The following is a 22,076-nucleotide window of genomic DNA, read 5'->3' as shown; positions in this document are numbered from 1 at the left end:
AACTGGATTTGCTTACCTCTCATTATTTTCTGCTTTCTCAAGAGCAGCAGGAAGCTGGTCAATAAGGTTTCGCAGCCCTTTGCTTTCTGAAGATGGCAACAACTTTGAAAGAACTTGCAGTTTCACAGTGGTCTCATGCAATGCTTCTGTGTCTTGAAATACACCGCAGAGCTCCTTCCACAGAGCTTTCCTCAAAACAGGTGTAACAGCTGAGACAACTGTTGGGAGAGAACAGGGGGCAGAGGTTCCACCATCTAAGTGTGTTAAGCAACAATAGACTTATAATTACAAAAATCCCAAATCACTTTTCTAATCAAGGCCCAGATTACTTAGTTTCTAGGAAATTATACTACAGTAGCTGCTAATCTGCTACAGAGAAGTGCACTCTGTATTGCTCCATAGCACCATTAGGAATTATTTAGCATATGTACCAGCCAACCACTTGCTACACAGCTGAAATGATTAGACATGGGCAAACAATGCAGACCTTCAAAAGAAGGACAACTTCCTGATAAGAAGCCTTGTCCTTGCTTCTCAGGAAGAATGAAACTTTACCAGTTCTCTGACCCTGGGCTCAAAGGAAATTTTCTCTCACATCAACAGACAGCTATCAGATACCTTATAAATCAAGACAGTCAGACAGCAGTTTCCCCTTCTATGGTCAAGCATGAAACCACCGGTGTGCATTAGGTGCTAGAGAAAGGCTTAGTTCTTTAACCATCCTCTACTTTCCTGGGTGCTGACAAGGTCTTTTCACTACTTGAACTTCTCCTAGATAGACCTAGCCTTCTCCACCAACAGCTACAGTCAGTCTGTTTCTGTTGCTATTTGCATTTCTATGCAATAAGAGAAATGAAATCAAAGTGATCCTGTTCTGTTGAGTTGAATCCTAACTCACCGTTTGGCTGGTAGAAAATTTAGCAGTCTTGTCAATTTAATGCTGCTGTCGGTACTGGAAAGTTTTGGACTGCCAGCTTAGGAAGGCACTACTGTAGGAAGCTGTATTTGGAGATTTATTTTAGAAGAAAGTTTTGGACTCTTACACTTGTAAAAGTGAAAGCTTATGTTCTGCAAAACCATATGGCTATGGCATTCCACTCACCAGACAGTGTTCTATGTATGCCTGAGAAAAAGTTTTTACCAAGATAAGCATGAAGACAGATTTTCACATGCACTAAGTATTAAATAAAGGCTTCAAAAAAGAAAATGGGCAACAGCAACTGTAAGAGTACTTTGCTTCAGTCTAACAGCCAAACCTTCACTACAGTCCTTTACCTTTTATGCTGCAAAGGTACTTATAGGAGAATCATTAGAAGTTAGACACACAAATTTTATCACCTCTACTTATTGCGCAGACAATCAAAGACTTTAAGGCCAGCAGAGCCTACAATGGGAATTTGGCCTCCCAAATCACAGACAGGGATCAGTTGTGGCTTTACCTGTGGAAGGTCGGGTGAAATCATACTGGTCTCTGCATTGCAAATACACATTAATGAGTGGAAGAAAGCTCTCCATGTTTTTCCTGAGGTACTTTCCAGTGGCACTGCTCAGACACCACAGCTCAAACTGCAGCAGGTGAGTCCTACAGTGTTTTATCAGCATACCCACAATGGCAAGGGAGGTTTCTGACCTCTGGTTAAGACAGTGAACATGCACCTCTACATTGACTGCGTGTGCAAGGACTGGCTCGCTTTGGAGAGCCTGAAGGAAAACTTTCTCCAAATCTTCGCTGGCTGATGCTGACATCAATATCCCCAAAGCTTTAATGTGTTCTGTGGATAGCAGTAGTTCTCCTTGTTGGGGCTGCCTTTGGTAGCTCTCTGTGAGGAGCTGCACCAAAATCTGTCCATAGAAGCTTAACTGTTTCCCTTTTCTAGGGCATTTTTCAGATTTCTGAGTAGTCAAGCTCATCTCAGGAAGTCGCAGCATGGTTAAAGTGATCTCCTTCAGCTGAGCTGCAGTCATGTATATGTGCAACTCCTCCAGAGCCTCCAGCTGGTGAGACTTCTTGGGAGAGACCTGGCTTCTGTCTTTCCCCACAGCCTCTAGCTCTTTCAAGACACTTTTTGTGATAGCTTCAAAATACTTCGATAACACCTGTTTGTGATCCATGCTCTGCAATATCGGGGCGCCCGTTTTCAACAGCTGGAGCACACCGGAATTGAGGCAAGCCGACAGAAGCTTTACAGTGATAGGGTTTAAACTGTGCTGAGGAAGAGAACGTTGTTCTAAAGCCAGGAACCAACTCTCCAGAGTAGGATGTCTGAAAATCAACAGGAGTGTATCTTCTAGTGTCTGTAACAAATGGTTGTAACAATATCACTGAATGGATAATTACATTTTGTGGGGGAAAAAAACCCAACCAAACAACATCATTCATCTGCTTATTTTCCAGAGCTTGTTAATTACAATTACTGAACATGAAATTGTCTATTAACTGGTCAGAGGATAAAAATATTAACAAATTACAAGCACATAAACACCATTCTTCCAACATTTATGATGTGGGAGGCACGCCTCCACTGAACATTCTCCACATGTCTTAGCACATTTCCAGGGAAAACTGTATATTCTGGGGTTTGTCAATACAATTCCATTCTAATCTCCACAAATCCACAGAACAGATGAAAGGGAGGCAAAAATTCACTCATTCAAGTACATAATTTTCATAAACAGGCTTTACACAGGGCTTAGGGAATAGAATTTCCTCTGCAGAGGTGAGTGACCTCTGTCAGGACCTCTCCTGACCATATTCCAGCTCAGGGGTGAGACTGTGGGTGATGCAACTTGGTCAAATCTCCAGACAGTAGTTTTGTAACTGCTGGACCACATGCTTAAAGTTCCTAAACCCTCCTCCTAAACCTTAAGAGCCATCTCCCTGCATCAACCCGTTTCCATCCAATATAACTCTGTGAAATACACAGTGTACGATATCCTGTTCACTCCCTGCCCTTCTGAGAACCTGGCAAAAGCTATAGTAATGCTTCTACAAAGCAGTAAAATCCTATTCAAGACCTTATACAGCAAGCACGTGACAGACACACTTTAATCCTAACTGAAATCCCAGAAATCCGCATGACTATTATCAAGGCACAAAGCCCGATCCCTGCAAGATCCCCTGTTCTCTGTCACCTTTAGCCAGTTCCATGTTTTGGTGATTGATGAAAATATATCAACATAACTTGTGCTCAAAAATTGTTCAAGATCATTTGCTTTAATTAATGGTTCAGCAAAACTTATGACTACTTCCCTAGTGAATAAAAATTTACTAACAGGTGAGCTTCTGACCTGCGTATCAAGGGATTTGGTACCTTGTCATTTGAAGACTCCTCTGTAATCAGAGATTGCTCGTCCATAAAGAGATCTGATTCAGTCTGATGGTCTTCTCGTTTCTGCTGATTATCCAACTCTACCTGATTTCCCCGGCACAACAAGCTGTTCAGCAGGTCCACATAGAGGTCAACAAGGTGAGGACCAAAAGTTTTACTAAGCTGTGAAAATACAGACACCTTGGAAGTTGAGAAAAGAGAGATATGGGAGCAGAAGGATAATTATCGGACAGAAACAGAAATTAACTAAGAAATTCTGAGACTACAACCTTTTCTAGGGGAAGGAATCACTCCCCTCTGTAGAAACCTGATTCTAACAAAAATCACAGGGTGCCAAACAAATATTTATAGATTTTTGTCTATACTGTGACTTTCGGTGTAACACAGGCCAGTGAATTTCACTCTCTGGAAAGGCTTCCTATGGAGACCCAGGAGCTGGATTAAAATCTGGAGTTTATTTGCACTACGCATAGATCAGTAAGGTAACCCATGCAAAGTAAATCCAAGACTCCTCAACAATTAGGATGGACGTTTGTTTACAAATTAGGTGCAGGTTTGTCTGGTGCTCTATAGTCTCAGTGAGAGCTGAGTATGTGAAAAAGCTGCAGAACTGGATCCTTAAGTTTTAACAGCCAAGTCATTTGTACTTTCTGCATTAAAATAAAACAAACCAACCCACAATATCATCACAATATTGCTCTTACACTGCCAAAGCTCTCCACTGTAGATTTCAGGTATAGCAACACATGCTTTACTCCTAACAAAAGCTGTTCAGGCGGGAGCTGGGAAGCCAAGTCTCTCAATTTTGTCTGGATATCATCTTCCAGTAAAGTATTGCTTCCTCTCTCATAGGCTTTCCTTAGCAAAATTGTAAATACAGATTCCAGGGCCATAGTAGGTTCTTTGCATACTTCTTTGCATTTTTTAAACTGTTTAAAATGGAAAAAACATAAGAGAAAAATAAAGATGAGCATGAATCAAAAGTTTCTTCAGTTACCTTTGTTTTGAAATTAGTTATATACTGAAATCAGGACTGAAGTTCCAGGAGCCCATGTGTACAGTGCTGTTATCACAGAGCTAGACAAAGGTGTCCCATGGGGAATCTGCACATGGTCACTGCTGGACTAACAGAAAAACACATCAATACCTAGCACAGCTGGTCTGTGCGTTCTCAACACATACCTGCATGAACTCCAACCACTGTAAACTGGCTCCTCGGGCCACATCACACATTATGCTACACTGTGCCTGATGAGGAGTTGTAGCCTGGGTGATTGCGTACAACCCTTCAGCCCTGGCTTCACTTCCCAACCACAGTAAAGACCTCTTGTGTCATTAGAGAAAAGCCCTTGAGCAAATTTGTGTCTCAATGTGATCAAGAAGCAATACAGAATTAGCTTAATGTAAATGTACTTTCTGATGGAAAGTACTGTGAGGTTTTATAGTAATACTGGCTCAAGCATTCAAGTGACTTCAGATATTCCATACCACAGGTTCTTGAGATTGCTGGGGTATCCAGAGTTTATAGTACTGGTTAAATTGGTAGAGCTGAGGATACTTAGAAACTTTCAGGGACTGCAGATCTTTATCATAGAGCTGAAACATCAAGCAGAGGGCAAGGGGTTCTCTCTGAGAGTGCAGGAGGTCAGTGAAAACGGCAACAAGATACTCTACGATGTGTGCTCCTAGAAAAGCAAAATAAAAAAATGAAAATTCTGTTGACCAAAGTAAGCTGCATGAGCACAGACACTAAGGCAACCCTCTTTCCTTAAGGCCTGGGCAACAGGCCATATAGCATCATTTAGAAAAGTACTGAATAGGACTAAAAGGTGTTTGTGATAAGCTAGACAAGTGTTCCTGACCCACTGAGGTTATCTGGAAAAATCCTCCATACAGTAGTCCTTGTTGAAGTAAATAATCACTCCACTTTAAGACACATGCTCAGGTTGGCCTGTTTCCTTCCAGACAAGCAGAAAACTAACTCTGCCTTTAGTGTGTTGTGCTAAACCTGTCTGTATTGTTGGACAGCCAAGCACCACCTAAGAGGAGAACTGATTTGTACTGGGGGGAACACATCCAGGTTAACATGCACTGGTTAAATATGGAGCATTTCCTTTCAGAACTGGGACTTTAAGTCCCACCCCAGGTGCTACTCAGCAGCCAAATATACATAGGACTTAGTGAGGTGCTATGGGGCTGGCAAATCCTGCTCTGAAGCCAACTGCTGCCTCTGTGACTCCTCACTCCACCAAATCCTTTCCTCAAGGAGGTGGTAGACCTTTGCAACGTTCGCCCCTGGAGCTTCATCTCTGAAGAAGTTTTCTTTGGAAAACACATCCATTTTCTATTCAAGAGTCCAGTCCTCTCTTCCCTACTGACTAGTGTCAGTGGAAGAGCTGCCTACAGCCATTGAAACCACCCTCCTCTCACAATTTGCATACTCTGTGCTTAAAACACCCTGTTACTGAAGCGCAACTGCTTCCAGGCCAAAATTGTCCATGCAGGGACAGTGTCTCTATATGCTCCTCAGTCCCCTCTATACTGTCCTTAGAGCCTGGGGTCATTCTCCTCCTCCACTTCCCTACATCTCACAGGGGAAAGGTAGGCTCTCTTTTTCTAACGTGGACAAGTTTGTTTTTCCACAATCTAGGAGCTCCCTAGATTAAAATGGCAGTTTATAGAATGCCTGCATTTCCATCTATTTTCCCTACTCCAGAAACCAAGAGTGAGCTTTAGGGTCAGGAAAAAAGGACAGAAGCACCTCATAAGCTTTAATGACTCTTGTGAGCAAGGAAGACCATGGATCTGTACCTCCTTCTGCTTGCAATGAAGTTAAAATGTCTTGAGGAGCTCACTGGGTAAAAATGATTCCACTTGCACGCCACTAGCATAGATGATACACAGAAACAAAAAAGTCTGTACCTGTTCCATTTTCAGTCTGAAGCAACAGTATATTCCTGGCTTCTAATGCAGCAGGGACAACAGCACTGAATGGAAATGTTTGGATAATCATGTCTTCATTTAAAGTGAACCCAATTTCCTCATCTAAGCCATCACTGCCTTCAATTAGGACATCCACCATATCCAGGACATCTATTAAGTGAAGAAAAAACGTAAGCAGAGGATTCAGACTAATTAGAAAACAACAGAGGTAGAATCAAACACTCCAGGAATACAAGGCAGCTTCTGAATTCCCAAAGCAGAAAAAAGGATGAGACACATTTGTCTAGCGATGTAACGGTAAATGCAACTGTAAAAATCACTGTCTCTTACTGTATGCTTACCTTTACTTTTTGCCTTTCAACACCGCTGTCCAGCTGACAGAAGTAAGGAAAGGGAATAGGTGCACAACCTACTGCTATCATGATGGCATTAGGTAAGGACTATCAGAGCATAACAGTGACAGGAAACATGTATGGGAAAGTACGAAGGAAGCAGCCACTTCCCCATTAAAAGAACATCCTGAGCAGTCCTTGAAGAGCTTCTCAGGTTTACATGGCCAGAGAACCACATCTGGTCATGAAAGAGTCAAAGACAGCTTTAACATATGACGAAGATACCATGTATTCCATGGCTGGCATTACGTCTCTGTAATACAGTCAGCTCAAGGCAACTGATCCATCTGGCACTGTGTTAAACTACCTCAATTATCTTACATTTATGTAGTGCAAAATCCTACGCATGGACTATTATAGCAGAAAAGCTAGCACATGGTAAGTTGTCCAAGTGTCCACATCTGCAGAATTTTGAGTCTGCAGTAAGGCTGTGACTGGTCCCAGAAAGCAGGAGCAGCAAAATTCTAACTGTGTGCCTGGGAGTAAGAAAGTTCCCTAGGGACCCCAGCCCCTTCCTCCTGGATGAAGATATGAGCAGCCACAGGGAGAAGAACTGTAATAGTTTTCATTTTAGTTAGAAAATGCTGCTGCAGGAGCGCGAAGAGAGATTTAAAATACTGTTAAAACAGCGTAGCTGCATCAGAAATTACTTTTGGGGGTAAGGTGGTAACTTTGCAATTCAGACTACTACTTCTGATACTAAATACAAACTGGAGGGCTCAATCTTGTAGGTCCTTAGTTAAGCAAGATTTCTATGGTTATCAGTCATCAGTTTGCAGATTAGGGCTAGAAAATTTAGCATGAAGTCTTGGAATTCTCTGTTGAGGGAATCACCACATACCGTCAATGTGAGAGATGGGGATGCTGATGTTATCAGAGTCTTGTTTAAACATGTTAACTTGGAGCACACTAGCTTCCTGAACAAGGTCTGCTGCTTTATCTGTATATGGATAGGGGTTTGTCACCAGTTTCAACAGGATCTGTTAACAAGGGTTGAGAGAGAAACATAAGTGCACAGGCTATTAAGTCTATGGGAACCATATCTTGTTAGGAAAAACTATGTGGTAAAAGTGGTTGGAAGCTGGGAAAGTTTTAGGAAGACAACTTCCATATACTTCTGCAGGAATCTGCCTATGGTTACTGCTGCATATGGGACACTGGGTCTGATGGAAAAAGAAATGTCCACTGCAATTTCGCACCTAAAGTGCTACCACAGACTGAGTCCCTTGGGAAACTGCAATGAAAAGGAAGCAGTGGGCATTTAACATCCTGAAAAGTAAACAGGAAATGTCAACTTTTCTTGTAAAAGATTACAATTTACTTAAGTCTGATAATTTTGGAAGGTATGGCCACATGAAGAAAAGAGGAGATAAGAGCTACCCCCACACACAACACTCTAGCCTTATATCAACAATGCTGTAAAAACAACTTATATTTCTGGATTTAATTTTCCTCCAAATGAATTCATTGTCCTCCCACCCAAGACAAGAAAGGTGTCAGCTCTGTATAAAGAAGTACAGACACTGCTTTTCTCAGAATTCATTCACTGATCTTTGACAGGTTTCTCAAAAATAGCAACAAAATAATTAGTTTCCATTAATGCTATTCTTGGCATTGTTTATCCAGCTAATTTGAACAGTTGTTACCCTTTCCAAAAATTGAATCACTGCTTCCTTTTTGTCTTCTTTTGTATTATCCAAGTGTTCCAGCCAAACTGAAAGTTCCTTCCACGTGTACTCAAACACCCCGCTGTCACGTAAAACCTGTCCAGAAAACCAAAGGGGGGGTTAAAAAAAACACCAAAACAACTAAAATACAAAAGCCCCAAAAAGCACAGATCTTTTTGTCTAGCAACTTCATGTTTTCTTCTTGGAAAGAAAAAAAGAACAGGCTGATTAAAAGAAATATCTGTCATTCTCTTCTCACCCCCTCAGTTCAAGAGGCCTTATTCCCACTGACTACGGCCACTCTAAGTGCACAACAGAGGGTAAAACTGAACGCCTTTTTTAAAACAGTATCTCCCAAGACTGTTCTTAGTGTAACTAGGACAAAGGCCTAGTGTCTTCATCACGGCTCTTTGCTTACTGCTCTCTCAGCAAGAACAGCAAGAGGTGAGGCATGACTATGTTACAGTCGATGAATGAAACCCACTGAGCTCTGCCAGATACACACAGGCTCTGTAGGGAAAGGGCAAGAAGCAGTCCTGGGGCACAGAAAGGAGGGCTTGAAGAATGACCAAAATAAGAGGCAAAACATGGCTTACTCTCTCACAACTGGGAGAATCAGCTCAGAACAACTTCTTCCTGCTCCTGTCCTCTCAGAGCACGCCTCCTCTCACCTGCTGTCTGCAGCACAAACCCAATACAACTCCCCTTGGTTCTTGCCCTCACACTGACCATGCATATGGGATGGATCCTATATGCACCCCATTCAAGTACACTGCAAACACCTATTCACCAGACTGGCCAGCGAGCACATGGCGATCTCACTATGAATGTTCATTCCCATGCATTCGGAATACAAGACTTCTACAAGCACTCGGGACACAGGAACCAAGCATGTGTCGGGGCAGTATGCAACAGACTGAGAGGCCGTTGTGCTACCTGCAGTGCTGCTCACTGCAGCAGCCTCTCTGTTGCTTCATTGCTCAAGGCCTACAGTGCAGGAGCACAGAGGAAGACAGCCGACTACGGCACAGAGCCACAGCCGGGGCCAATCCACCTCCTGGTCCCAGCCTGCAAAGAGCCTGACATGTTGGACAGCTGCAACAGAGCTCATGTGTCCCCTGTCCCATCACGCGGCCTGAAACACCAGATGTGTCCCCTGCAAGAGGGACTACTACAACACTGTCTCACACACTGGCGAGGAAGGTCCCCCTAAGGCACAGCCAAAGGTAAGAGCCGGGATAAAGGCTAGCAGGACTTTCGGTTCAACCACATCAAGACCTTCTGTTGTCAGTAGTCAGTCAGCACAAACCCTACTGCAGTCAAAGTTGCCTGGACACAGAGAATTCGCTCCCTCCACCTTAGTAAATCTCATTTTTATAATTCCAAGGGAGCAGGCTATACTGCTTCAAGAGGGTTGTACATCTTTACACCATTACAGCAAGGAAAAAAAAGCACCATACCCTTAAAACCAGCCTATGGGGGGGGGGTTGAGAACTACCAATGTAATATAAAGGAAAAATCATTGCTAAATTAAATCTAAGTCAGGCTACTTGTACTTAAAAGAGTTGGGCAGATGGGTAAACAGTCAAATAACAGTAGGTCCTGACCACAGCAAGGTCCAGAGAGAAGCACAGGCATACTCACAGTTGCTGTGGGTGGTGAGGTAGACACAATTTTACCACAATCAAGTAACAGGCATTAACATATTTAGAAATTTTTGCCTACTTCTATGCTCTCTAAATTCAGGCCCTTATCTGAGGCACCTAAATCAGGAACTTGGTGACCCTATGCTCCATCTGTAAAGGAAACAAAGGAGGAGGAGGAAGAAGAGGAGAAGGAGGAACGGCTGTCTGAAGGACAATCTAGATGACAGGCGATTTGAACTGCACAATTTGTAGAACCACCTGTGCCTCACTCTCAACAAGAGGAGAAACCTTGACCAGCTTCCTAACTCTGGCACCTACATTAAACGACTGTAATTATGCGGGATTAATCTGTGCCTTTGTTTCTACCCACACAGAAAAAACAAAGGAAGCCATCACGGCTCATTTGCTCTACATTTACCCTGGGTACACCACCAGCAGCTACAAAAATAACACCGTTGCTTACACAAATCAGACAGGATAATTCATTTAAAGAAAGAAAGAAAAAAAATAAGAAAAAAGGATTCATTTTTAAATAATTAACTATTTTTGGCAGTCTTGAAATAGAAATACACTTGCAGCTCTAATGAAAACAGGCAGGAACAGAATGTGAAATCCAAAAACATGCCTTCCGATTATACAGCACTGTGTTGAAAAATAAGCAAAACACACTCATTAACATCTATTCTTAGCAGCCTTTCTGCTGACATAACTGCCCTAACTTCACTGCTCCTGTATTCTCCTCAGAGAAAATGAAACGGACTGAACCTAAAACAGGAAACAAGAATGAGTCAGGCAGCCCACGTCTCCACTCAGCAAAAGAATCCAAATACACTAGAAAAACTGTACTGGATAGCTTTTGATTGAGATGTGCATTACTGTGAGACAAAGTTAACCTGACTTTAATCCCTTGCAGGGATCAAGGGCAACTAAAACCTAATTCAATCACTGTAACTTTGGTTTAGTGAATTGAACATTGCAATTGCACCCTGTGATTGAAGCTAAATGCAGAAATTAAATGCACAAAGCTGTAAACAAACTTGTATGCCACTATTACTATGGGACACTGCATAAGGAGCCCTGTTCAGGGCTTAGAACAGCTTTTTGGATTTTCTCTTGGCGGGGACAGTTGTTTGGTTGGCTTTGTTTTTAAATGTAGATCTCTACGCCTACTTAGATAACTAAAAGATGCCCAGTTTTAAAAAGATACCAACAGCCACTGATGCTTTCATGAGACTTGTAGTTGATCAGCACTTCTGAAAAGTCAGATAACTTATTTATATGCACAAAAAGGGATTTTAATTAATTTTTAAGACAAAAGTACTCCTTGCATCAGAGGTTGTATCAGACTGTAATGAACAGGACTATTTCGCAAACTAGCTAAAGCTTTAGGAAGGCTAGAATGACAAAGTACAAATTAAGTAAATGAGAATAAAAAAGAAAAATCAAAAATATCTTTTTGATCAATGTCAAGACCTTTGCAGGCACAAACTACATTGATTTATTACAGTATCAGTATTAATTCAGCCTAGGGGGCGGGCAAACATTAAATACATCTTCCTTACTATTTCATCAACTGTTGCAGCACACTCAATTGACAGCATTTACTTTCACAGAACTGTGCTGGTTGTGGCTGGGATGGAGTCAATTTTCTTTATAGTAGCTAGTATGGGGCTATGTTTTGGATTTGTGCTGAAAAGAGTGTTGATAATGCCAAGATGTTTTTGTTACTGCTGAGCAGTGCTTACACACAGTCAAGGCCTTTTCTGCTTCTCACCCCACCCCACCAGCGAGTATGCTTGGGGTGCACAAGAAGCTCAGAGGAGACACAGCTGGGACAGCTGACCCCAACTGACCAAGGGGATATTCCAGACCATACAACATCATGCTCAGCATATAAAGCTGGGGGAAGAAGGAGGAAGGGGGGGGGGTTTATCTCAGCTCACGAGTTTTCTCACTTTCACTGTTCTGATTCTCTCCCCCATCCCACTGTGAGGGAGGTGAGTGAGCGGCTGTGTGGTGCTTAGTTGCCAGCTAGGGTTAAACCACAACAAGAACATTTAGCTAATAGGCAGTTACCTGACAGAAAATTCCAAGAACAGTCACAGAAAACAGAAAGACGACTCTGTTGACCGCACAACTATGCAGTAAAGGTATCTGCCTTAAGAAAAAATTTTACAATCCTGAAATTTCAGACCAATGGGATATAGTGAATATCTTCATATTTCAGATCAAACACTTACCTTGATGATCAGTTTTTTGGTTGAAATTTTCAGATGAGAATGGTTACTTGTAACAAACATTTTCATCAGTAAGTAGAATACTGATTTTTCACCAGATACCTTCTCTGTCTCAGAGACATCCTAAAAGAAAAATATATTAAAATTCCTCTGGTACAGCAACATTGTACAGGATTATGCTGCATTGAAGTAGATATGTAATATATTATTTTATAGACCTGACCAAAAATACCAAGGCTAGAAATGAATGGGATCAGTTATACTACTTTACATTCAGTGAGCCAGGAAGATGAATATAATGATTTTTTGGAAAGTGGAAGAGAGAAGTAACAGAAACACCAACTAATACAAGAGTCCAAGATAAAGCCACCTTCCTCCCCAGTCATCCATTCTACTTCTATTTCTGTTATACCCAGGAATTCAGATTTCCTACAAGTACTGTCTGAAGAAGAAATATAATCATTTAAAAGACTGATCCCCAAAGAACAGGAAAACAATGCAAGTCACAGGGATGCCGAACACTATCTGAACATCAAATGACAATCCTTCAGCCACCTCCCCTGCTTTTCTCACTGACTTGCATTTGATGTCTAACAACCGCAATCCTCTGTAATATTGCCAGATTTGGCTTTTATCTTTCTTGTTAAAACTTCTTTGTACTAGAAGTGCAAAGCCACAAGAAGATAGCGTCTTTGCCCGTTGCTAGGTTTTCCTTTGCTTGCTCTTAACTCTCCTCACTTCCTTCATGGCCAACTGGAGAGGACAGAAAATCTCCTACAAGACAGGGAGGGTCACAGTCACAACACCCATGGATGTCTCTGCTTCCCCCCAAAGCTAGGCCCACTCTTTGCTCCAGACATGAAAACCAAGCCTGCAGTAAAGAAGAGGGCAGGGGCCCAGAAGGTTTCCAGTAATTGTGGAGAGGAGGGACAGCCTTAACAAATAACAGAATCTTCTCTGGGAATCGGTGGGATGGCTCCCCTCAGCAGCTCATTTCCTCAGTCTGAAATCTCAAGCTTTCCAGACAAGTGGAAACCAGCAAATTCTCACTCGTGCCCCTCTCCAAAGACAAGAAGAGCTGAAGGAACCTTGTCCAGCCCTCGTCAGGGATGGAAAAATTTCTGCCCTTGTAGAAAAACTTTTCAGCTCAGAAGGGATTCTTCACTAATGCTAAGACTATTAATTCCTACTGGTTTCACAAAAGGGTCACCTCCTAAAACAACTGGACTGGGACTAGTTTAAAACTAGGCATTGCCAGATGTAAAGATTTGAGGACAACAGGCTAAAGAAACATAAATCTGCCTTGAAATCTCTTACCTGTACTCTGAACCAGGCAAATTTATTTGCAGGAAGTTCCAAAGCCACTTTCAGTATATGGTGCTGCAGAACAGGAGGGACCTCCTCTCGGAGGCCCTTTTCAGTGACGATACCTGAGGTTTGAAAGCAATACAGTCAACTTTATTTTGGCATATATTCCTGAGATCTCAGGAACACTAATCATTTAGGGTTTCAAACCACCACTGTGAGATAAGCTGGCAATCCACAAATTTTCACACCACAGACACTACAATTATGTTTGGCCAATCTAAGGTTGGAATCCAGCCCTCAGCAGGGAGAGTCTAACACGTGCCCCTGGCACAAGCTGTTGCTGGTGCATGGGAATACAAAAACTCTTCTATCAGTCTCAGCAACTCTGAAAAGCTGCGTCCTAGAGATGAATAAACTGGAGACCGAAACACAGAATTTAAGTCAATAATAAATCTTAATGCTTATTCTATTACAATATTTGCTACAGGCAATAGAACTTCACACTTGTGTCTCTCCCTACATTACTTTTATTATCTACTCACAACTGCTGTGGCATAACCTCAGAATTATTCACCTTACAGGTCACAAAGCTGTGCAGAGCCCTTTGCAGTGTGCTCCAAAAATTGACCTGCCCACACTTTAACTGCAGTTAAGTTACCTACAGAGATCAGCTGTATAAAGCTTAGATGTCAATGTGCTTTTCATAGTCTGTGTAGTCTTTGTGGTCTACATTAGAGAGAGAACAATAAATTTTAAAAACTCACTACAAAGTCTAGCCAACAGCAAGACCGAATGTGATGGGCTGACCCTGGCTAAACGCCAGATGCCCACCAGAGCCGTTCTATCACTCCCCCATCCTCAGCTGGACAGGGGAGAGAAAAATATAACAAAAGCTTGTGGGTCGAGATAAGGACAGGAGAGATCATTCACTAATTACTGTCACGGGCAAAACAGACTCAGCTTAGGGAAAATTAGCTCAATTTATTACAAATCAGTCAGAGTAAGGTAATGAGAAAATAAAACGAAATCTCAGAACACCTTCCCACCACCCCTCCCTTCTTTCCAGGCACAACTTCAATCCTGGATTTCTCCACCAAGCCCCCCCAGCGGCACAAGGGGGACAGGGATGGGGTTTACGGTCATCACACGTTATTTTCTGCCGCTTCACCTCCTCAGGGGGAGGGCTCATCACACTCTTCCCCCGCTCCAGCGTGGGGTCCCACCCACGGGAGACAGTCCTCCACGAACTTCTCCAACGTGGGCCATTCCCACGGGCTGCAGTTCTACGAACTGCTCCAGCATGGGTCCTTTCCACGGTGTGCAGTCCTTCAGGAGCACACTGCTCCAGCGCGGGTCCCCCACGGGGTCACAAGTCCTGCCAGAAAACCTGCTCCACGGGCTCCTCTCTCCACAGATCCGCAGGTCCTGCCAGGAACCTGCTCCAGTGCGGGGTTCCCACGGGGTCACAGCCTCCTTCGGGAACCCACCTGCTCCGGCGTGGGGTCCTCCACGGGCTGCAGGTAGATATCTGCTCCACCATGGACCTCCCTGGACTGCAGGGGGACAGCCTGTCTCACCAGGGTCTTCACCACGGGCTGCAGGGGAATCTTCGCTCCGGCGCCTGGAGCATCTCCTCCCCCTCCTTCTTCACTGACCTTGGTGTCTGCAGGCTTGTTTCTCTTACATGTTCTCACTCCTCTCTCCGGCAGCTGTGTCTCACTCTCCCAACTTTTTTTCCTTCTTAAAAATGTTATCACAGAGGCGTTGCCACCATCACTGATTGGCTCGGCCTTGGCCGGCGGCGGGTCCGTCTTAGAGCCGGCTGGTATGGGCTCGCTCTCTCTCGAACACAGGGGAAGCTTCCAGCAGCTTCTTACAGAAGCCACCCCTGTAACCCACCCCCCGCTACCAAAACCTTGCCACATAAAACCAATACACCGAACCATAAAACTGTACCAGCTGTTTAAAGAACATATTGCTACAAGGTAGAAAAATATGCTGCCTTTGGAGTGTATATTTCAATCAGGGTGAGGGGAAGGAACAACAGAACTCCAAGCTGCCATCTGAGAGAATGAAGTTTCATGATTCATTTACGCTATCATTTTCCACCATACCATCTTTCATAAAAATTAATATCCAGGCTCACTTCATTACATTTAATTTCCAGCCTGTTCAACTTCATTATTTCATACTGTAACAAAACATACCATAAGAGATTTCTGCCTCACAAAAAGGTGTCCTGCCTTTTGTCCATTTTGAAGAAAGCAGACCAATGCAAGCAATAATAGGATAAACAGGGTATGTGATTTGGTGAGTCACCAAGTATACAAACCAATTAAATATGCTTTGACAGAGGGAGAAAAAACCTCACACATGAGAGAGTTGATTGGGGGTGGGGGGGTGTTTAAAGCCCCTTCTTCCCCTGACAGACTTTAATTAAGGCACTTGCATAACTCCCATCCTTACACATCCCAGACCTGCCTAAAACACAGATAGTTGCTCTAGTTTGGTGGCCTACAAGCTCTGGTGGCCCACAGACAGCAATGACGCCCAAATAACATTTTGCTCTCTCCTACAGACTCAATTTTGAATGGCTGTATTTATTGTATCACCAGCAGTATTGGAGGATCTTGCTCACAGCCCATAACCTGTGGCTCATCATCCTTACTGCATTAAGCAGGTACAGAACATCTCTGTTTACTTCTGCTGTATGAACAGGAATACCCTCCGTGAACATGACAACGGAGACAAAAATACAACAATATTGCTAAAGTGCTTCCTCATACAGATTTTCCACAGGAGATAATACCACACAGAATTCTGTTGTTCTCCCTACACACTCCCAAACTATGATAAAATAATTCAAGACACAGCAAATGAAAAAAATACTTGAATGTTGAAAGATTTTCCAGAGGAGACTGGTGAATTGGTACATGCTTCTCCCCCACCCCAAACCTTCTGTGAACTACCCTTTTAAAAAAAATTCTGTATCACTGCAGCTAATAAGAGTTTGGAAATAACTTACTTATGTTGGATTGTTGACATAGGTCTAGGAGAATTACACACTCAAATCTCATTAAGAGTTGGACATAAGTCTTCCTCAGAAACATTACAATTAAAACCCCATGAAGACCAAGTATTTGCAAGAATATGACTCATAAAGAGGAAGACTGTAGCGCAACCTACCACTTACAACAATTGAGTGTAGCAGAGCAGCTATGGAATTTAAGAGGGCAGAGTGCCAGAGCACTGCAGAAATAGCAACAATAAATGCCAACACAATGAAGAAACTAAAATGGGTTACTTTTAGAAAACAGCTCTTTCCCTATGTACACAGAAGGGCAAACATTCCCTTCTGCTGTGGACTTTGTAAATAGCCAGAGAAAACAATGAAAGGTTAGAAATACCCATCACGTACCTTTTAGCAGCTTGCTAAAATCAAAGTTGCTCCGTGCTACCAAGTGGGGCACAACCTTCTGATAAAGGCATATGACCTGAAGCAGTGCAGCTTTCAGAAACAGTGTCTCAGCATCATCTGAACCTAAACAAAGTGTTTACATAATTAGTTCCTCCTTCCTTCAGACCAAGAGAGCACAGTGTAGCACCTGCATTATCCAACATAAGAATTACTAACTATATTTCCAATAGACTTGCCCATGAAATGATCAGTTATCTTCCTCATGAACAAGAAGAAACAGAACCACTCCCCCACCATGGAATCCCCAGTTTCTTTCCCTAGCATTCCTGTGGGAATACTTTTAAAACTAAATCATCTTATTTAGTACTTAAATTGGCAGTTGCCATTTCTAATTTGATCTGAAAGTGCTCACACAGATAAAAGACAACCTCAACATTTTAACACTCACTATAAGAATCCAATCAGTCCCACTACTGTTTAAATTAAGGCTGAACAACAGAAAAAAGTGAAGGAAAGGATATGGTCATGCTGCTGGTTTCTGGGGACACTATTTTTACCTAATGCTAGGTAGGTTTGACTGGGGAAGTACAGGAGACAGTACACTAATTTGTTACTAATTTATTACTTCAGTTAAAGGTTTCTTTCTTTCCCTTCCCTAATACCTTCTCAATGTGACCTCTTGGCAAGAGGAAGACAAGTATCTGTATGAGAGAAACACCAACCCCAGTTAAGGCATCTGTTTACTTCTTAGGAAAAGCTATCTCAGCAGTTACATATTCTTTTAGTTTATAACATGAGGACACATAAAAGCTAGTTATCCAGTCACTAATGAAAAGGAAGCAAAATAAATGGAGGGCAGCCAAAACTTTTTTTAAACACCTACTTTTTTCCTGTTAACTGGGTCTCCCTCAGGGAGCTATGAAGAACTGGTTGGATGCCATGCATAAACTTTGTCTTTGTTTGCCTGAGTCTCAACTCCCATTCAAAAAGAATTCTCTAGTGGCCACAGTGCAAATAAAGCTATAAAAGGTGAGCTGAGAGTAAGTGATACCGTATTATCACCCTAGTATGCAGAGAAACTACAGCTACAGTACTTTAGAGATCAGCTGCTCCATTGGTTTCAGCAAGCACTCTACCAATAAAGAGCCTCGGAGTGTCAGCATTGACCACTATTTTGCTGCCTAAAGCCACACATAGAATGACATACACTGAAAAACTCTCTGCTTCCTGAAGTCTCACTGTGGAATATGCCCTGTGAAGGACATGAAACTGGCTGCAGATTTATCTTAGCAGATATAAAGTCCTTCAGAAGAGACACTAATTTTGAGAGAGGAATACTGAAGCCTTCACTCCAATCCTCTCTGCCTCTTACAACACTTGCATGTTTCTCCTCCTGTACTACAGCAACACAAGCATTTGCGTAGCCACAGTACCTAACAGCTTCAAATAAATGATCTCATGATAAAATAACTTGGCCAAATGAAAATTCCTCAAAAAATTATTTTTCACGCTTATCAGTTTCACTGCCTGTTTTATTGCGTGGCTGCAAAATACTCCTACTAGCACAGGAAGGTCAAGGACAGGAGGGTTAAGTTCAACAAGGGGAATTGCAGAGCCCTCCACCTGAGCAGGAACAACCCCATTTGCCAGTACATGCTGGGGGCCACCCAACTGGAAAGCAGCTTGCACAAAAAGACCTGGGGGTCCTGGTGGACACCAGGTTGAACATGAGCCAGCAATGTGCCCTTGCCACAGAGAAGGCTACCAGCATCCTGGGCTGCATTAGGCAAAGCATTGCCAGCAGATCGAGGGAGGTGATCCTTCCCCTCTACTCAGCACTGGTGAGGCCACACCTGGAGTGCTGTGTCCAGTTCTGGACTCCCCAGCACAAGAGAGATATGGACATACTGGAAAGAGTCCAACAAAGGCCCACAAAGAAAATGAAGGGACTGGAACATCTCTCCTAAGGGGAAAGGCTGGGAGAGCTGGGACTCTTCAGCCTGGAGCAGAAAAGGCTCAGGGGGATCTCATCCATGTATATAAATACCCAAAGGGAGGGTGCAAAGAGGACGCAGCCAGGCTCTTTTCAGTGGTGCCCAGTGACAGGACCAGAGGCAATGGGCACGCACTGAAACACAGGAGGTTCCCTCTGAACATCAGGAAACACTTTTTTACTGTGAGGGTGACCAAGCACTGGCACAGGTTGCCCAGAGAGGTTGTTGGAGTCTCCATCCTTGGAGATATTCAAAAGCTGTCTGGACACAGTCCTGGGCAACCAGGTTTAGGCAGGGAGGTTGGACAAGATGACCTCCAGAAGTCCCTTCCAACCTCAACCATTCTGTAATTCTCTGACAGCAGAAAGTCAAACTGCTTAACCTCCTAGTAGCAATGGCAACTTATTTGTCAAACTCTGTTCTTAGGCAATTCTGATGCTGGTCAGAATTAAACTGCCTGAAGAATTGAACAAAGCAAAGATGAATAGTAAATGCACATGTGACATCTGGACTCTGCTGAAGTGAATGACCTTACATGGGATGAGGATTTCACAACACCTATTCTATACATGTAAGAAGGGGTAACTCCACCTGCTTTGCCTACCATGCTGTTCAGCAACTTCTGGTGTCTCAGTCACTGCCTTCACAGTGGAGATAGCACTTTCCCTTTTCTCCTCTTGGCCATCGTGGTGTTCTCTCCCTTGCTTCAGAAGGGACTGCCAGACAGCCACTATATTGTTCATGTCTGGTAAAAGCTAAAAGCAGAAAGAGTAAATTGCAACAGCTCTCCTGCGTGAGACAAAGCTACTGTGATAAAAATATTCACAACAAACCATCACAAGGATTTGCTGCTCTTCACAAAGGTTGTAACTGACCTAGTATGCAAGCAGAAAAAGATCTGAAATCAAGTAGTGTACTTTCACTTCTGTAGAACATAAATACTGGAAAGTATTTTTTACTGAAAAAGCTTCCTGTGAAAAATTTATGTTTGGTTCTTCACCCTCATGGTATATTTCCAACTCAAGTGCTACCTTGTCTAGTAACTTCTAACTCTTGAGTGAAGTCCGCTGGCTACAATTTAGTTGAAATCAGGAAAAGAATTTGCTTTGAGCCTGTTCCTGGAATTCATTTGCAGCACAACAGCTGTCAATGTTACAAATTTGTCTCACAACAAAATTTAATTTTCATTTCCATCAGCTAGCTGTGTTAGGAAATGTAGTCTACTACCACACCAGTTATTAACACCTTTTAACACACAGACTTCCCCTCCTCCTGCCCAAAGATACTATTTCCTGGCTCCCAGGCCACAATCACTTGGGGAGAAGGCGTAGAGTAGTTACCTGCTGCAAAATGACTCATGTTAGACCCTAATTTTCTTTTTACTTAGTACCTTGCTGATGGCTTCTCTGTACAGCTGTACAAATTCCTGCATCACTGACGGTGTGTAGATTTCTGACTTTTGCCAAGTTTCTTCATTCAAACAGTACTCAATATTCTTCAAGGCTCTTCTCAGAACCATTGATACAAGTGACAGTATGCTGTGCTTCACTACTGTGCTGGGTAACTAAAAGAAGGAAGTTGAATTAATGACATTTCAATGTTTCCTCTTATGTTTTGCACATAATCTGTACTCTGAATATATGTTAAAATTTGTTAATGAATTAATTATTTCCTAAACCTTGGCTTGCAGGAAAGAATCTGTAGGTTTTCAGATTCCCAGCCTAAACCACTAGTGAGTGTTGGCAGAATTGGTGCTTGTGAATGTCTCTTGGAAGAAGTATCAATGGGTTTTAATTCATTTTCCAGTGCTTCCCCAAGCCAGATTTATGCTGGGACAGACAATACAAAACATATGTAACTAATCAATTTAAGAAACTTCTTGGATGATTACACACTTAAATCAAACGGTATTAACTGGGACAGAAAAGTCCAATGAAATACTATAAGCTGCTCTTACATTTAGACCTTGGGTGAACATTATTTTATTGCACACTGCAGGGACTGTTGTTACCATCACCATAGAAAGCAACCTGGGAAGAGGAATAAACTCTGAAGTCTTAAAAGAATTGGAGATCTCTGGTTGACCCTCATAGATCTGAAATAAAAATAACAATTTAATCAACATTGATATAGCACTGGAGATAACAGCTTCTTCTGGGGAGAATTTTACAGAAGGGTTTTGACTTGTCAAAAGTAATGACAGCACTAAATGTCACCTTTTACACAGAAATGCTACAGAGCATCCCCCAGACTCCTATTCAACTAAACGGAACATCTGTATGTGACCTGCATCCCAGCTAAATGCCACCCCTTTTCAACAAACAGACTACAGATCCTGCTTGCCCATCTTAAGCTAAACAAAGAGGCAGAGAAACACTCAGAAAGGACAAAAGGTTTTTCTAGCTGAGCTTCAATGTTGCTGCATCTCAAAAAAAGTATCATCAGCATGGTGTTTCTCACTGCTTCTTATGCCAATTCCTTCCTTCCCAGTTTAGTTAAATGTTTATACAGCCTCCTGCTCTAAGCATGGCTTTTTACCAAATGACCTTCCAACTCACTCTATGTCTACACTTTTTAAAGCAGCTGTGGCCCTGAGCCATGGGTCATTTTCCTCAGCACCCATAGAAAACAGGATGCCATTTTTCCCCCTCCACTTACCATCTTCAACATTTAACAGCATCCTGCTGCTTCTTTCCTAACATACCTACAGGAATTGATGGTGTTATTTCAGAACCATTAAGTCCTTCCTGTTTATCTCACTTAAACCTCAGTCACTTAATTTCCCCACTGCTGGACTGGTTGGTTTTTAAAATCATTATTATGAAATATTATGCCTGCCTGCTTTTTCGCGATTTTAATGAACTCTAAAGCACTGTGCATTTACAGCTGTGAACACAATACATCTTCAGACAAGTGAGTTTCCTCTGATACAGAACTGCTGCTTCTGAAACAAAATCAAAAAATCCCACTCCATGATCCTCAGCTTATTTCCTCTGAAATCAGCAAAATCTTGTTCCTTGTCATTAGGAAGACCTCGGCTAAATTAATGAATTCAAAGTTAGTTTATACCTAACATGGCTGCATCACAGGCTGGCTGGGCTCTGTACTGCACAGTACTCAAATTGTAACAAATTTTACATAG

The 22,076-nt window shown here is 42.5% G+C and overlaps 1 protein-coding gene across 1 annotated transcript in view; it reads right to left on the bottom strand.

Moving 5' to 3' along the window:
* Positions 1-22,076, bottom strand: part of URB1 (URB1 ribosome biogenesis homolog) — a 57,859-nt gene that overhangs the window by 21,748 nt on the left and 14,035 nt on the right. The window contains 14 exon segments of the mRNA XM_075033827.1: positions 17-218; positions 1,440-2,295; positions 3,312-3,491; positions 4,034-4,258; positions 4,818-5,014; positions 6,252-6,422; positions 7,506-7,644; positions 8,311-8,427; positions 12,218-12,337; positions 13,532-13,644; positions 16,941-17,063; positions 19,539-19,689; positions 20,325-20,498; positions 20,892-21,029. Of these exon segments, the coding sequence (XP_074889928.1) occupies positions 17-218; positions 1,440-2,295; positions 3,312-3,491; positions 4,034-4,258; positions 4,818-5,014; positions 6,252-6,422; positions 7,506-7,644; positions 8,311-8,427; positions 12,218-12,337; positions 13,532-13,644; positions 16,941-17,063; positions 19,539-19,689; positions 20,325-20,498; positions 20,892-21,029 (2,906 nt within the window).

Source organism: Buteo buteo, chromosome 8, assembly GCF_964188355.1.
Source record: "Buteo buteo chromosome 8, bButBut1.hap1.1, whole genome shotgun sequence".
Taxonomy (NCBI): Eukaryota; Metazoa; Chordata; class Aves; order Accipitriformes; family Accipitridae; genus Buteo; species Buteo buteo.
Note: the sequence above shows the minus strand (reverse complement) of the source record. Positions and strands in the feature narration are given on the sequence as shown.